This window comes from Procambarus clarkii, chromosome 18 (assembly GCF_040958095.1).
Source record: "Procambarus clarkii isolate CNS0578487 chromosome 18, FALCON_Pclarkii_2.0, whole genome shotgun sequence".
NCBI classification, from domain to species: Eukaryota; Metazoa; Arthropoda; class Malacostraca; order Decapoda; family Cambaridae; genus Procambarus; species Procambarus clarkii.
The window spans coordinates 19784818-19801574 of record NC_091167.1 but is presented as its reverse complement, the minus strand read 5'-3'; the positions used below and the strand labels follow the sequence as shown (position 1 = coordinate 19801574).

The following is a 16757-nucleotide window of genomic DNA, read 5'->3' as shown; positions in this document are numbered from 1 at the left end:
GTCTGGTGGCAAACCTTTGAACCTTTTCCAGTTTAGTCTTATCCTTGACTAGATATGGACTCCATGCTGGGGCTGCATACTCCAGGATTGGCCTGACATATGTGGTATACAAAGTTCTGAATGATTCTTTACACAAGTTTCTGAATGCCGTTCGTATGTTGGCCAGCCTGGCATATGCCGCTGATGTTATCCGCTTGATATGTGCTGCAGGAGACAGGTCTGGCGTGATATCAACCCCCAAGTCTTTTTCCTTCTCTGACTCCTGAAGAATTTCCTCTCCCAGATGATACCTTGTATCTGGCCTCCTGCTCCCTACACCTATCTTCATTACATTACATTTGGTTGGGTTAAACTCTAACAACCATTTGTTCGACCATTCCTTCAGCTTGTCTAGGTCTTCTTGAAGCCTCAAACAGTCCTCTTCTGTTTTAGTCCTTCTCATAATTTTAGCATCGTCCGCAAACATTGAGAGAAATGAATCGATACCCTCCGGGAGATCATTTACATATATCAGAAACAAGATAGGACCGAGTACAGAGCCCTGTGGGACTCCACTGGTGACTTCACGCCAATCGGAGGTCTCACCCCTCACCGTAACTCTCTGCTTCCTATTGCTTAGATACTCCCTTATCCACTGGAGCACCTTACCAGCTACACCTGCCTGTCTCTCCAGCTTATGTACCAGCCTCTTATGCGGTACTGTGTCAAAGGCTTTCCGACAATCCAAGAAAATGCAGTCCGCCCAGCCCTCTCTTTCTTGCTTAATCTGTGTCACCTGATCGTAGAATTCTATCAAGCCTGTAAGGCAAGATTTACCCTCCCTGAATCCATGTTGGCGATTTGTCACGAAGTCCCTTCTCTCCAGATGTGTTACCAGGTTTTTTCCCACGATCTTCTCCATCAACTTGCATGGTATACAAGTCAAGGACACTGGCCTGTAGTTCAGTGCCTCTTGTCTGTCGCCCTTTTTGTATATTGGGACCACATTCGCCGTCTTCCATATTTCTGGTAGGTCTCCCGTCTCTAGTGACTTACTATACACTATGGAGAGGGGCAGGCAAAGTGCCTCTGCACACTCTTTCAGTACCCATGGTGAGATCCCATCTGGACCAACAGCCTTTCTAACATCCAGATCCAGCAGGTGTCTCTTGACCTCCTCTCTCGTAGTTTCGAACTCCTCCAAGGCCGCCTGGTTTACCTCCCTTTCTCCTAGCACAGTGACCTCACCCTGTTCTATTGTGAAGACCTCCTGGAACCTCTTGTTGAGTTCCTCACACACCTCTCTGTCATTCTCTGTATACCTGTCCTCGCCTGTTCTAAGTTTCAATACCTGTTCTTTCACTGTTGTTTTCCTTCTGATGTGACTGTGGAGTAGCTTTGGTTCGGTCTTGGCTTTGTTTGCTATATCATTTTCAAAATTTTTCTCTGCTTCTCTTCTCACCCTGACGTACTCATTCCTGGTTCTCTGGTATCTCTCTCTGCTTTCTGGTGTTCTGTTATTCCGGAAGTTCCTCCACGCCTTTTTGTTCAGTTTCTTCGCTTCCATACATGCCCTATTATACCATGGATTCTTCTGTTGCTTCTCGGATTTTTCCCTTTGGGCCGGGACGAACCTGTTTACTGCCTCCTGACACTTTTGGGTAACATAGTCCATCATACCCTGTACAGACTTGTCTCTGAGGTCTGTGTCCCAAGGTATTTCACTTAGGAAACTTCTCATCTGTTCATAATTCCCCTTTCGGTATGCCAGCCTTTTGATTCCTAGTTCTTTTTGGGGGGAGATAAGTCCTAGCTCTACCAGGTACTCAAAGTTCAATACACTGTGATCACTCATTCCCAAGGGCGCTTCCATCTTAACTTCCCTTATATCCCATTCATTTAGGGTAAATATCAAATCAAGCATTGCTGGTTCATCTTCTCCTCTCATTCTTGTTGGTTCTTTGGTGTGCTGGCTTAGAAAGTTTCTTGTTGCCACGTCCAGCAGCTTAGCTCTCCATGTTTCTGGTCCTCCATGCGGGTCTCTGTTCTTCCAATCTATCTTCCCATGGTTGAAGTCTCCCATAATTAGTAGTCCAGATCCATTCCTGCTAGCAACAGAAGCTGCTCTTTCTATTATGTTAATGGTGGCCATGTTGTTTCTATCATATTCCTGTCTAGGTCTTCTGTCATTTGGTGGTGGATTATATATGACTGCGACTATAATTTTTTTCCCTCCATTTGTTACAGTACCTGCTATGTAGTCACTAAAACCTTCACAGCCCTGAATATCCATCTCCTCAAAATCCCAGCCTTTTCTTACCAGCAGAGCTACACCACCCCCACCTCTTCCTTCCCTCTCTTTCCTCATAACATAATAGTCCTGTGGGAACACTGCATTTGTTATCGTTTTCGTGATCTTTGTTTCTGTGAGGGCTATTATGTCTGGGTTTTCCTCAAGTACCAGTTCTCCAAGCTCATTTGCTTTATTTGTAATTCCATCTATGTTTGTGTACATCGCTTTGAGGCTCACTTTCTTCTGTCCCTTCTTTCTTTTTTTCACACACTTTCTCAAATTTGTGTGTGTGTGTGTGTGTGTTTGTGTGTTTGTGAGCAGGAGTAGGGTGGGGGAGGGGTAGTGTTGATCACACAGATGTGTTTCTTAGATTGAATACCATCTCATAAATACAGGGAGAGAGAGAGAAAGAGAGAGAGAGAGAGAGAGAGAGAGAGAGAGAGAGAGAGAGAGAGAAGAGAGAGAGAGAGAGAGAGAGAAGAGAGAGAGAGAGAGAGAGAGAGAGAGAGAGAGAGAGAGAGAGAGAGAGAGAGAGAGAGAGAGAGAGAGAGAGAGAGAGAGAGAGAGAACAGAGTGGTAGACGGTTGGAACAAGTTAGGGGAGAAGGTGGTGGAGGCCAAGACCGTCAGTAGTTTCAAAGCGTTATATGACAAAGAGTGCTGGGAAGACGGGACACCACGAGCGTAGCTCTCATCCTGTAACTACACTTAGGTAATTACACACACACACAAGACATTAACAGAAATAACCGATAACAAACACATTGTTCCCTATATCTACTGAGCTAGAAAATATAAAGCAAAATACAAACTAAATATTGAAATTCAAACAAACTTATTTCGAATATAAATATTTCAAAAATTAAATAAGAAAAATTATATATATTAAATTTGAGGCCACAGCAAAGACTTTAACTTCACTGGTGATATAAATTTCAGCAGGACAGGCTGGCCCAGGAGCTAAGTCATGACTTTAAGAAATGTTATTATGAGAATAAGACTAATTACTGAAATTTCGTTTTTTGTATATATATATATATATATATATATATGGTGAGATTTAAAAGGAAATTAAAAAAAACGTTTGGTAAACAACAAATTATTGAAGTTACCCCAAAAGTTTCTAAAACTGCATTAAAAGAAAACGCGTTTAACATATGTTTAGGATAAACTACTTTATTTAGAAAACTGGAACTTTTGGAGACAGGAAGCCTGTGTATATTTATACTTCAGTATTGTATCGAGGTAATCCCCCAAAGGTCGCACTATTGACCCTTCCCAGAATACAACCCACAACAGTTGCCTAACTCCCGGGTTCATATTTACTACAAGGTGAACAGAGGCATCAGTGAAAGGAATTGTGCCTAGCTGAACCTGGGTCCCTTTGGATATGTACCCTGTCCTCCTAAGGCTCCCCAACGTCAAGAAATTGACGTACTTAAGTGCCCGCATCCTAACCTACCAGAGGACCTAAAACAGAAAACGAGACAGTGTGTCAATTTCGCCAGCCACTTCCATTTTTTAGTACGACGATTTTTTTTAACTTAGTTGGAGTGTACGTCAAAATGCGACGTGCTATTAGCAGGACGAGTTGGGATATGAATCCTATACTGTAAAAGATGATGGAAAAACGGTATGATTTACGAGGGGATATGATCACTCTATGTAAGATACTCATGGATACTCACATTAGGAATCAGTAACTGGCAATGAAAACATCCCTTGAATACAGAAATTAATTACTGGAATATTAATAACAGCGCATTCAGCATATAGTGTAAAGTTTATTTTTGGTTATTGAGTCAAAGTGGAGTAATTACCTAAGTTAGCCCAACAGCAGGTGTGAGGGAACTATTTTTTTTTTTAGATATATACAAGAGTTGTTACATTCTTGTAGAGCCACTAGTACGCGTAGCGTTTCGGGCAAGTCCTTAATCCTATGGTCCCTGGAATACGATCCCCGCCGCGAAGAATCGTTGTTACAACCATGTACACATTTTACTGTTGCGTTAAACAGAGGCTACAGTTAAGGATTTGTGCCCAGTAAATCCTCCCCGGCCAGGATACGAACCCATGACATAGCGCTCGCGGAACGCCAGGCGAGTGTCTTACCACTACACCACGGAGACTATGGCCCCTAGCAGTTGTGTGTATTATAACAAGAGCTAAAGCTCAACCATCGCGAGCATAGCTGACTGGCCACAAACACGCTTCCACATATGCAAACACACACACTCACACACACACACGACACCTTGAATACCACATATGTAAGACCAATCCTGGAGTATGCGGCCCCAGCATGGAGCCCGTACCTTGTCAAGCACAAGACGAAGCTGGAAAAAGTTCAGAGGTATGCCACTAGGTTAGTCCCAGAACTAAGAGGCATGAGTTACGAGGAAAGGCTGCGGGAAATGCACCTTACGACACTGGAAGACAGAAGAGTAAGGGGAGACATGATCACCTACAAAATTCTCAGAGGAATTGACAGTGTAGATAAGGATAAACTATTCAACACTGGTGGGACGTGAACAAGGGGACACAGGTGGAAACTGAGTACTCACATGACCCACAGATACGTTAGAAAGAACTTTTTCAGTGTCAGAGTAGTTAACAGGTGGAATGCACTAGGCAGTGATGTGGTGGAGGCTGACTCCATACACAGTTTCAAGTGTAGATATGATAGAGCCCAATAGGCTCAGGAACCTGTACACCTGTTGATTGACAGTTGAGAGGCGGGACCAAAGAGCCAGAGCTCAACCCCCGCAAGCACAACTAGATGAGTACACACACAATAGATTTGAGATAATCGATGCTACACCTGACCTAGAAATGTCCACTGAGTCTATCTTCCTCCAAACTCTCCCTCCGTCTCTCCCTCACCCTCTAAACGTCCCTCCCTCCCTCACTCCTCTCCCTCACTCCTCTCCCTCACTCCTCTCTCCCTTCCTCACTCTCTCCCTCACCGTTCAATACCTCCCTCCCTCCCAATACATCAATATTCAATACAAAGTACCATTAGGTATCAACGTATACCCAGCCCGTTTTCTTTAATTCACGACATAATGGTGTACTAAAACACACGAGCCCAAGCCTCCCACCTAACCTAATCACCCTAAGTATAGAAAACGTGCATATATGTGAGTCGCTACTTTTAGTACCCCTTATTTTGAGCGTTGGGGGGAGCATAGGGTACAAAATATGACGGACTGGTGGAGAGAACGGGGTATATAATGCTCTTGTAGGGGAAACTAATACAAATATATTATTATCTAATATTATCTAAACTATCCGATAATTCTGGTACTGGATAAATTTCAACAAAATAGGTAATCAAGAATTATATTCCGCACCCTTGAGCCAATTATCCCCCTTACCCATCTCCCCCTTTCTTCTGCCCCTTTAACACCACCCCCCCTCCCCTCTCCCCCCTCTTTTCTATCCCCCCTCTTCGTATCAACTTTCAAATGACCTTTTGCAAGACAGGAAATAATTCAGAGATGACCTTCACTTCCTTCCTTGGCACCACACGACGCTACGACACACATCTCTCTCTCTCACTCTCTCTCTCTCTCTCTCTCTCTCTGTCTCTGTCTCTGTCTCTCTCTCTCTCTCTCTCTCTCTCTCTCTCTCTCTCTCTCTCTCTCTCTCTCTCTCTCTCTGTCTCTCTCTCTCTCTCTCTCTCTCTCTCTCTCTCTCTCTCTCTCTCTCTCTCTCTCTGTCTCTGTCTCTGTCTCTCTCTCTCTCTCTCTCTCTCTCTCTCTCTCTCTCTCTCTCTCTGTCTCTCTCTCTCTCTCTGTCTCTCTCTCTCTCTCTCTCTCTCTCTCTCTCGCCAAAAGAGCGTCAAAATCCCGGTGCTTCTGGGGTTAGCTAAATGCGGTATAATTACAGACGGACCTTCTCGTTAACGATCATTTGCGTCAATAGGGCTGTTCCGTCTAGGTTCGTACGCTTCTAATGCAGTAAAACCACTTCATATTAGACGTTCTTAAAATTACTGTGTCTATATATAATAAAGTTATATTGGATACGTAAATGAGTCTACGATTCAGTCGTTACATCTAGATGAAGGTGATTCAAGGCTCATGATATCAAGAAACAATTGAGTCATTATAAGATTCAATGAGATTAATCTAAGTAGTACTTGTCACCAAACCAGAGAGAGAGAGAGAGAGAGAGAGAGAGGGGGAGGGGGAGAGAGAGAGAGAGAGAGAGAGAGAGAGAGAGAGAGACAGAGAGAGACAGAGAGAGACAGAGAGGGAGAGAGGAAGAAGGAGAAAGTAGAAATAGAGAATTATGAGAAAAAGAAACATGGTTTAACAGATATTCTTAAAACATCATCACACTGGCGTCGTCAGCAGGGGTCGTGGGTCGTCAGCAGGCGTCGTGGGTCGTCAGCAGGCGTCGTGGGTCGTCAGCAGGGGTCGTGGGTCGTCAGCAGGCGTCGTGGGTCGTCAGCAGGCGTCGTGGGTCGTCAGCAGGGGTCGTGGGTCGTCAGCAGGGGTCGTGGGTCGTCAGCAGGCGTCGTGGGTCGTCAGCAGGCGTCGTGGGTCGTCAGCAGGGGTCGTGGGTCGTCAGCAGGCGTCGTGGGTCGTCAGCAGGCGTCGTGGGTCGTCAGCAGGGGTCGTGGGTCGTCAGCAGGCGTCGTGGGTCGTCAGCAGGGGTCGTGGGTCGTCAGCAGGGGTCGTGGGTCATCAGCAGGGGTCGTGGGTCGTCAGCAGGGATCGTGGGTCGTCAGCAGGGGTCGTGGGTCGTCAGCAGGCGTCGTGGGTCGTCAGCAGGGGTCGTGGGTCGTCAGCAGGGGTCGTGGGTCGTCAGCAGGGGTCGTGGGTCGTCAGCAGGGGTCGTGGGTCGTCAGCAGGCGTCGTGGGTCGTCAGCAGGGGTCGTGGGTCGTCAGAGGCGTCGTGGGTCGTCAGCAGGCGTCGTGGGTCGTCAGCAGGCGTCGTGGGGTCGTCAGCAGGCGTCGTGGGGTCGTCAGCAGGCGTCGTGGGTCGTCAGCAGGCGTCGTGGGGTCGTCAGCAGGCGTCGTGGGTCGTCAGCAGGCGTCGTGGGGTCGTCAGCAGGCGTCGTGGGTCGTCAGCAGGCGTCGTGGGGCGTCAGCAAGCGTCGTTGGGTCGTCAGCAAGCGTCGTGGGGTCGTCAGCAGGCGTCGTGGGGTCGTCAGCAGGCGTCGTGGGGTCGTCAGCAGGCGTCGTGGGGTCGTCAGCAGGCGTCGTGGGGTCGTCAGCAGGCGTCGTGGGGTCGTCAGCAGTTAAGGTACTCACCCTGCTTGGAGCTGCCTGGTGGAGGGTCCGACTGCTTGCCAGCGAAGCGACTTATACTGGAGCTGATCATCTTTCCTGAGGCGTGTGTGTGTGTGTGTGTGTGTGTGTGTGTGTGTGTGTGTGTGTGTGTGTGTGTGTGTGTGTGTGTGTGTGTGTGTGTGTGTATGTGTGTGTGTGTGTGTGTGTGTGTGTGTGTATGTGTGTGTATGTGTGTGTGTGTGTGTGTGTGTGTGTGTGTGTGTGTGTGAGTGTGTGTGTGGGGCCTGTTTGTGGGATCTCTCCGATGTTTATATATTTCTCTTTCTGGTCAAAATCCTGCTTTTTTTGCTGTCTATAAACTCCTAGACAATCTGCTTTGTGTCTGCTTTTGTTGACTGTTTAACCTCTGGCTTGTCCTCGAACCTGCAGCTTTTGCGCCATTAAAAATACAAAAGCTTTCGCTCTATTAAGCCTAATTTTGTTATATGTAAAACCAAAGGGGTTTCAATTATTTTCAATAGTTATAGGAAATTAGATTAGCTAAATTAAACTGGTGTCTGAATTCATTCCAACACATGTGTAGGGGTTTGGAATTTATTAAATAGTTCGGATTGGGTTGTTAACACGCCTACAGAAACAGCTTTAAGAAGTTCAAGATGTGTCAAGAAGTGTCTTGGCAGATGTTGAAGACTTGGAATTGTTTCTAAAGATGAGATTTCCTTTTGGTTCTTCTTATAGCCTCTTGCTTCTTGAAAGGGGTGGCGGGTTCAGGGCTCTTATACCTCCAAGACTTCTTGATTGACAGACTCAAAAGAGGATATACTCAGCCTCACCAGCAGGAGGAATATGCTCGAGTAATTCTGTGTAACCATATGACGTAGGTCATATCTACGTTATATCAACGTAGGAATTGCGTTACTAACGTTAATTCAGTGTTAAACCAATGTCGTTTGTCACAAATTTGGTTGAATTCTACCAAACTTGGTTGTCTGGTGATCTGTCGTGTTCCAATTAATGTGTGGTTGAATTTTGGTCGATTTTCTGGTTAAATTTCCAAAGAACAGCACTCACAAGTTCCTGATCGAGTTCTACATTATGTTCCGTCTCCTCAAAATGTTTCACGGTTACAGAGGGAGCCGGTCGGCCGAGCGGACAGCACGCTGGACTTGTAATCCTGTGGTCCCGAGCGCCGGCGAGAAACAATGGGCAGAGTTTCTTTCACCCTATGCCCCCTGTTACCTAGAAGTAAAATAGGTACCTGGGTGTTAGTCAGCTGTCACGGGCTGCTTCCTGGGGGTGGAGGCCTGGTCGAGGACCGGGCCGCGGGGACACTAAAGCCCCGAAATCATCTCAAGATAACCTCAAGATTTACTCCACCCGTCTTGAGTTTGGGTAAAGATATGGTCGAACTTCGACAATATGGTCGAATTTGGTGGAGATGTGGTCGAACTTAGCTCCAGGTTTTACTTCAGTTCCGTTCTGCTACCTTAACTACGTCTCTGGCAACTATAGTTACGTTAGGAACGGTAGAAAGTAGATAGGATGGTAGATAGGTAGACGGGTAGAACGCCACAACCTCTATCCCACTACCACACACCATGACTACTCCACACAGACTATCCACCAGCCTTGAGTGACGGACCCCTCTATCCACCCCCCCCCCATCCCCCATCCCCCCAATAATCGCTAAATATCAGCCCCATATCTTGACCCCCCCCTTCCCTCACTTTCTCCTATCCCTCCTTCTCTCCCTATCTCACCCTTTCTATCCTCTTCTCACTATTCCCCTAACCACCAATATAGGAATCTCTTAGCTAACTTCCTAAGAACTAGTTTATAAGGCATATAAGGTATAATGATTTAACATGGTTGACGCAGGGGGGGGGGTATATTGTATTCTGTTTGGTTGCGTCACCCCCCCCCCCCCCCCACACACACACGCAAACAGCTGTATCGATTGTATACATTGTATATACGCTCTATTTAGCAGAGAATACAAAATGTGTATTGTATAAACTGTATTGAGAGGAGTTTACACAATGTATTAAAGTTCGTTTGTATGAGTTCTTTGCTAGTGAATTAACCTATTGTATTGCTGTGTTTGTTGTATGTTTAGTGTGTATATCATACACAATCATTCATGCACGCAAGGTATGTATAGCTTTGTATGAGTGTATGAGAGCATGACGGGTACGTCACAATGTGCGTCACTCGTCAGTGTGACGTCCCACGTCGACGTATTCGTCAGTCCTTTGACGTGCTGACAGACGTGATGGCTGTCATCCTGTTGTATATAACGTTTAACATTTATTTCATGTACGTCTTGTGTATTGAATACAATGTGTGTGTGTGTGTGTGTGTGTGTGTGTGTGTGTGTGTGTGTGTGTGTGTGTGTGTGTGTGTGTGTGTGTGTGTGTGTGTGTGTGTGTGTGTGTGTGTGAGAGTGTGTGAGTGTGTACTCACCTAGTTGTACTCACCTAGTTGTGTTTGCGGGGGTTGAGCTCTGGCTCTTTGGTCCCGCCTCTCAACCGTCAATCAACAGGTGTACAGATTCCTGAGCCTATCGGGCTCTGTCATATCTACACTTGAAACTGTGTATGGAGTCAGCCTCCACCACATCACCCCCTAATGCATTCCATTTGTCAACCACTCTGACACTAAAAAAGTTCTTTCTAATATCTCTGTGGCTCATTTGGGCACTCAGTTTCCACCTGTGTCCCCTTGTGCGTGTTCCCCTTGTGTTAAATAGACTGTCTTTATCTACCCTATCAATCCCCTTCAGAATCTTGAATGTGGTGATCATGTCCCCCCTAACTCTTCTGTCTTCCAGCGAAGTGAGGTTTAATTCCCGTAGTCTCTCCTCGTAGCTCATACCTCTCAGCTCGGGTACTAGTCTGGTGGCAAACCTTTGAACCTTTTCCAGTTTAGTCTTATCCTTGACTAGATATGGACTCCATGCTGGGGCTGCATACTCCAGGATTGGCCTGACATATGTGGTATACAAAGTTCTGAATGATTCTTTACACAAGTTTCTGAATGCCGTTCGTATGTTGGCCAGCCTGGCATATGCCGCTGATGTTATCCGCTTGATATGTGCTGCAGGAGACAGGTCTGGCGTGATATCAACCCCCAAGTCTTTTTCCTTCTCTGACTCCTGAAGAATTTCCTCTCCCAGATGATACCTTGTATCTGGCCTCCTGCTCCCTACACCTATCTTCATTACATTACATTTGGTTGGGTTAAACTCTAACAACCATTTGTTCGACCATTCCTTCAGCTTGTCTAGGTCTTCTTGAAGCCTCAAACAGTCCTCTTCTGTTTTAATCCTTCTCATAATTTTAGCATCGTCCGCAAACATTGAGAGAAATGAATCGATACCCTCCGGGAGATCATTTACATATATCAGAAACAAGATAGGACCGAGTACAGAGCCCTGTGGGACTCCACTGGTGACTTCACGCCAATCGGAGGTCTCGCCCCTCACCGTAACTCTCTGCTTCCTATTGCTTAGATACCCCCTTATCCACTGGAGCACCTTACCAGCTACACCTGCCTGTCTCTCCAGCTTATGTACCAGCCTCTTATGCGGTACTGTGTCAAAGGCTTTCCGACAATCCAAGAAAATGCAGTCCGCCCAGCCCTCTCTTTCTTGCTTAATCTGTGTCACCTGATCGTAGAATTCTATCAAGCCTGTAAGGCAAGATTTACCCTCCCTGAATCCATGTTGGCGATTTGTCACGAAGTCCCTTCTCTCCAGATGTGTTACCAGGTTTTTTCTCACGATCTTCTCCATCACCTTGCATGGTATACAAGTCAAGGACACTGGCCTGTAGTTCAGTGCCTCTTGTCTGTCGCCCTTTTTGTATATTGGGACCACATTCGCCGTCTTCCATATTTCTGGTAGGTCTCCTGTCTCTAGTGACTTACTATACACTATGGAGAGTGGCAAGCAAAGTGCCTCTGCACACTCTTTCAGTACCCATGGTGAGATCCCATCTGGACCAACCGCCTTTCTAACATCCAGATCCAGCAGGTGTCTCTTGACCTCCTCTCTCGTAATTTCGAACTCTTCCAAGGCCGCCTGGTTTACCTCCCTTTCTCCTAGCACAGTGACCTCACCCTGTTCTATTGTGAAGACCTCCTGGAACCTCTTGTTGAGTTCCTCACACACCTCTCTGTCATTCTCTGTATACCTGTCCTCGCCTGTTCTAAGTTTCAATACCTGTTCTTTCACTGTTGTTTTCCTTCTGATGTGACTGTGGAGTAGCTTTGGTTCGGTCTTGGCTTTGTTTGCTATATCATTTTCAAAAATTTTCTCTGCTTCTCTTCTCACCCTGACGTACTCATTCCTGGTTCTCTGGTATCTCTCCCTGCTTTCTGGTGTTCTGTTATTCCGGAAGTTCCTCCACGCCTTCTTGTTCAGTTTCTTCGCTTCCATACATGCCCTATTATACCATGGATTCTTTTGTTGCTTCTCGGATTTTTCCCTTTGGGCCGGGATGAACCTGTTTACTGCCTCCTGACACTTTTGGGTAACATAGTCCATCATACCCTGTACAGACTTGTCTCTGAGGTCTGTGTCCCAAGGTATTTCACTTAGGAAACTTCTCATCTGTTCATAATTCCCCTTTCGGTATGCCAGCCTTTTGATTCCTAGTTCTTTTTGGGGGGAGATAAGTCCTAGCTCTACCAGGTACTCAAAGTTCAATACACTGTGGTCACTCATTCCCAAGGGCGCTTCCATCTTAACTTCCCTTATATCCCATTCATTTAAGGTAAATATCAAATCAAGCATTGCTGGTTCATCTTCTCCTCTCATTCTTGTTGGCTCTTTGGTATGCTGGCTTAGAAAGTTTCTTGTTGCCACGTCCAGCAGCTTAGCTCTCCATGTTTCTGGTCCTCCATGCGGGTCTCTGTTCTTCCAATCTATCTTCCCATGGTTGAAGTCTCCCATAATTAGTAGTCCAGATCCATTCCTGCTAGCAACAGAAGCTGCTCTTTCTATTATGTTAATGGTGGCCATGTTGTTTCTATCATATTCCTGTCTAGGTCTTCTGTCATTTGGTGGTGGATTATATATGACTGCGACTATAATTTTTTTCCCTCCATTTGTTACAGTACCTGCTATGTAGTCACTGAAACCTTCACAGCCCTGAATATCCATCTCCTCAAAATCCCAGCCTTTTCTTACCAGCAGAGCTACACCACCCCCACCTCTTCCTTCCCTCTCTTTCCGCATAACATAATAGTCCTGTGGAAACACTGCATTTGTTATTGTTTTCGTGATCTTTGTTTCTGTGAGGGCTATTATGTCTGGGTTTTCCTCTAGTACCAGTTCTCCAAGCTCATTTGCTTTATTTGTAATTCCATCTATGTTAGTGTACATCGCTTTGAGGCTCACTTTCTTCTGTCCCTTCTCAAATCGCCTCCTTGGTGAGTGTTCTGCTGGTGGGGGAGGCTGTTCCATGGGTGTGAGGACCTGTGAGGTGGGTAACAGGATCTCAGAGGATACTGGAATGAGGGGCGGGGGATCCAGTGAAGGGGGAGGGACAGGGAGGGTATGGGGTGAAAGGGGAGGGAGGACGGGAAGGAAAGGGGGGGAGGGAGGACTCGGGAGGAGGGGAGGGGTAGAAGGGTGGGGATTGGGTGTGGGGGGAGGGAGATTTGGCTGAACTTTTGAGTGGGGGCAGGGAGGGTTTGGGGTAGGGGGGTTTTCTATGCAGAGGAGGGAGGCGGGGTTGTCCTCCCTTCTGGTGTTACTGGGTAGCTGGTTGTGGGTTCCCCCCTCGCCTCTGGGGGTGTTGTGTTGGGAGCTGTGACTTCCTGGTTTTCCCCTCTCGCCCTGCGCCTCTTCCTTGCTTCTGCCGCCACGGCTCTCTCCTCCCTTGTCATGTCTCGCTGGAGGAATACATTTTTTTAATTTTCCCACGTTTTTCAGGGAGCTCTTCCTTGATAGGATCCTCTCCTTTGTGTTCTCGTTTGCAAACACTATCTTTATCATTCGGTCTCGGTCTTTGTTGTACCGGCCTAGCCTGAAAACCTTCTCAATGCTATGCTCGGTCCCTTCCATGTCTAGTGCCTTTAGTACTTCATTCACTGCTGCTTTGTCCTTGTCATTCCACTCTGTCCTATTGGTTCCTTCCTGTTCCCTAATACCCACAGCAACCACTGATCTTTTCCTTTCCAGCAGTTGGCTAGTGGAGCGTGCCGCCTCCTGCGAGGTGGCTGCTTTCATGGCCACCTCCATCACTGCAGTCATTACTTCAGAGTTATTTTTTTTTAGTATTTCCGCAAATGTTGCTTTTATTGTGGCATTCTCATCCAGAAAACTATTACCACCTTCTCCCTGGGTGGTTTTCTGACTCTCAGCCTCGATACCATTCTCTTTGAGGGTTCTAATCTCCTCCTTTGCTGCTGTCAGCTCTCTTTTCAGGTTGCTTATTTCGTTCTTCATTTCCTGCATCATTTCTTGCATCTCACTCTTGATGTCCTCCAGAAACTGGGCGAACATTTCCTTCATCTCGTCACCTTGGCTCTTTCCTGCTCCCCTGGGACCTCTGGCTGCCATCTTGACCCTGTTGGGATGGGGGAGGGAGAGAGAGAGAGAGGGGGAGAGAGAGAGAGAGAGAGAGAGAGAGAGAGAGAGAGAGAGAGAGAGAGAGAGAGAGAGAGAGAGAGAGAGAAAGGGAGTGATAAAGGGAGAGATAAATGGGTGGGTGGGAGGGGATCCGACCCTTCCACTGAAGTGAGAAGAAGGTAGAAGGGGAGGGGGGGGAGGAGATGGAGAGAGAGGCGGGAGGGAGAGGAGAGGGAGAGAGTGGATGAGGAAGAGAGCGGGTGAGGGAGAGAGCGGGTAAGGGAGAGAGGGGGGGAGGTGTGTGTGTGTGTGTGTGGGCAGAGAGGGAGGGGGAAGGAAAGAGAGGGAGGGGGAAGGAAAGAGAGGGAGGGAGAGGGAGGGAGGGAGAGAGAGAGAGAGAGAGAGAGAGAGAGAGAGAGAGAGAGAGAGAGAGAGAGAGAGAGAGAGAGAGAGAGAGAGAGAGAGAGAGAGTGAGAGAGAGAGAGAGAGAGAGAGAGAGAGAGAGAGAGAGAGAGAGAGAGAGAGAGAGAGAGAGAGAGAGAGAGAGCAGGAGAGAGAGAGCAGGAGAGAGATAGTGGGAGTGGGAGAGAGGGAGTGGGAGAGAGGGAGAGTGGGGAGGGGAAGAGTGTGTGTATGGGCGATGCGGGGGACTGGGGGTGGGGGGGGGCGGAGATGGCGACTAAGTCAGGTCAGGTCAGGTGGTGGGGTCAAGAGGGGGGGGGATAGTAAGGTCTATCCCAGGTGTTAATGCCTTTTCCCCTGACTGAACAATTGTGTGTGTGTGTGCGCGTGCACGTGTGTGTGTGCGTGCACGTGTGTGTGTGTCTGTTTTAGCGTGTGCACACTTGTGTGCGTGTATGTGTCAAGATATCCCTTATGCGTTACCTCTGCCTAAATGAGCCACTCTGAGATTTTTAAATATATTTGATATCCTGAACGAGAATTTGATAATCTTTTACCTCAATCTGTACACCTGATTAATTGACCAGAGAGGGGTACATACCAGTCTGCCTCCCGCTCACACAACCAGATGAGCGATGTATGATGACGATGTTTATCCGTCGTTGTCTCCCACTAGGTGATTCACTAAATGCTGGTAGATTGATGAGGTCTTCTTCTCTGTCTACACAAAGCTCTGGAGTCAGTCACTGTATCGTTATGTGACAGTTCACTAATTCACTGTACCACTGATCACAGTCACCACTCAACAGCACAATCAGGTAGCTCCACGGCGGGTCGTCCCACCCGGTCAGGTCACACACTTACATGCACCGGTGATGCCCTAGCTCCACTTTTCGTTTCTTCGCCAAATCTTCGCACTATCACTAGCGATATGACTATGCTATGTAGCACCCTGCTAGCTACACACTGCGAGAGGCCAAATACTATGATCTAGCCTCTATACTCCTTCAATGTCCCGAGAAATTGACGAATTTCCGCGGACCTCACTAATCGGATGTGTCTCCTACAGACTCCCGCGGCGTTGTCGTGTGTGTGTGTGTGTGTGTGTGTGTGTGTGTGTGTGTGTGTGTGTGTGTGTGTGTGTGTGTGTGTGTGTGTGTGTGTGTGAGTGTGTGAGTGAGTGTGTGAGTGTGTGTGTGAGAGTGTGTGAGTGTGTGTGTGTGTGTGTGTGTGTGTGTGTGTGTGTGTGTGTGTGTGTGTACTTACATATGCATGTTCGTGTTTATATGAGTATGTTTCCCACTACGAGACTTAGGGAGGAGACTGGGAGAGAGGGAGAGAGAGAAGAAATCGAGGAAGAGACAATAAAACAGGAACCCGAGCACCGCCGGGTACATACATACAGTAAAGGTACCCAAGGGGTGAGCGGGAATTGGGCATAGATAAAATAATTTCTTGAGAGAGAAAATAACTGGACGAGGAAGAGTGCCAGATACCGTTTGTTGTTAAAGATTCGCTACCTGGAACAAAGTTCCAAGTAGCACGGGCTATGGTGAGCCCGCAGCCAGATACCACATTACCTGCTTTATTTAAAGTAAGAGACTGCGTACCTACGGGTAAAATCAACGTCGTGTAATATGAACTTCTAGGAATATACTAGTTTGACTTTTTCTCACCCGTTTTTTTCGTAAAAGGCAAATTAATCTATTAATTTCTGTTTATTTTGCAGGTAACTGATATAAGATAATCTGTTATGGTTAAAGCTAAAGATAACATAACTCTTTGTTTGACAACAAAATGGCATTAAACTAATATTTTACTAAATCCACTTACCTTCAGTCACCAAGAACTTTAGTTTGTGTCTCTACTCACCTTCTGTAAAGGAACATTTACAAGAAAAGTTATAAATCTATTTCATTTAAGTGATAAATGGGGCTTTTATGGCGTGTAAAGAGTGGGAAGCAATTAAGATAAATCTTAAAGAACGAAACATGCATAAAAGTATATGAGATATAATTATGTGTTCTTTACTCAGGGAAACATAAAACACACAAAAAGAATTAAATAACAAAAAACAAATTATTTTACATTATATATGTAATGTATAAAAAATTATATATAAATATATATGAAAGAGAGGAGAGGAGGATAATGAATAAATTTATATGGAAATATTTCATTTAGCATGATAAAATTATATATTTCTCATATCCAAAATTAAAAAAAATAAATTGATTATTAAACACAAATAAGTCATTTAAAAT

At 46.3% G+C, this 16757-nt stretch overlaps 1 protein-coding gene across 1 annotated transcript in view; it reads left to right on the top strand.

The window, feature by feature from the left end:
- LOC138365988 (keratin, type I cytoskeletal 9-like) overlaps positions 1-16240 on the top strand; it is a 33724-nt gene extending 17484 nt beyond the window's left edge. Inside the window, exons 2-3 of the mRNA XM_069326706.1 lie at positions 6595-7527; positions 16223-16240. Of these exons, the coding sequence (XP_069182807.1) occupies positions 6595-7527; positions 16223-16240 (951 nt within the window). The remainder of the gene's footprint in view (positions 1-6594; positions 7528-16222) is intronic.
- Positions 16241-16757: the final 517 nt, after the last annotated feature.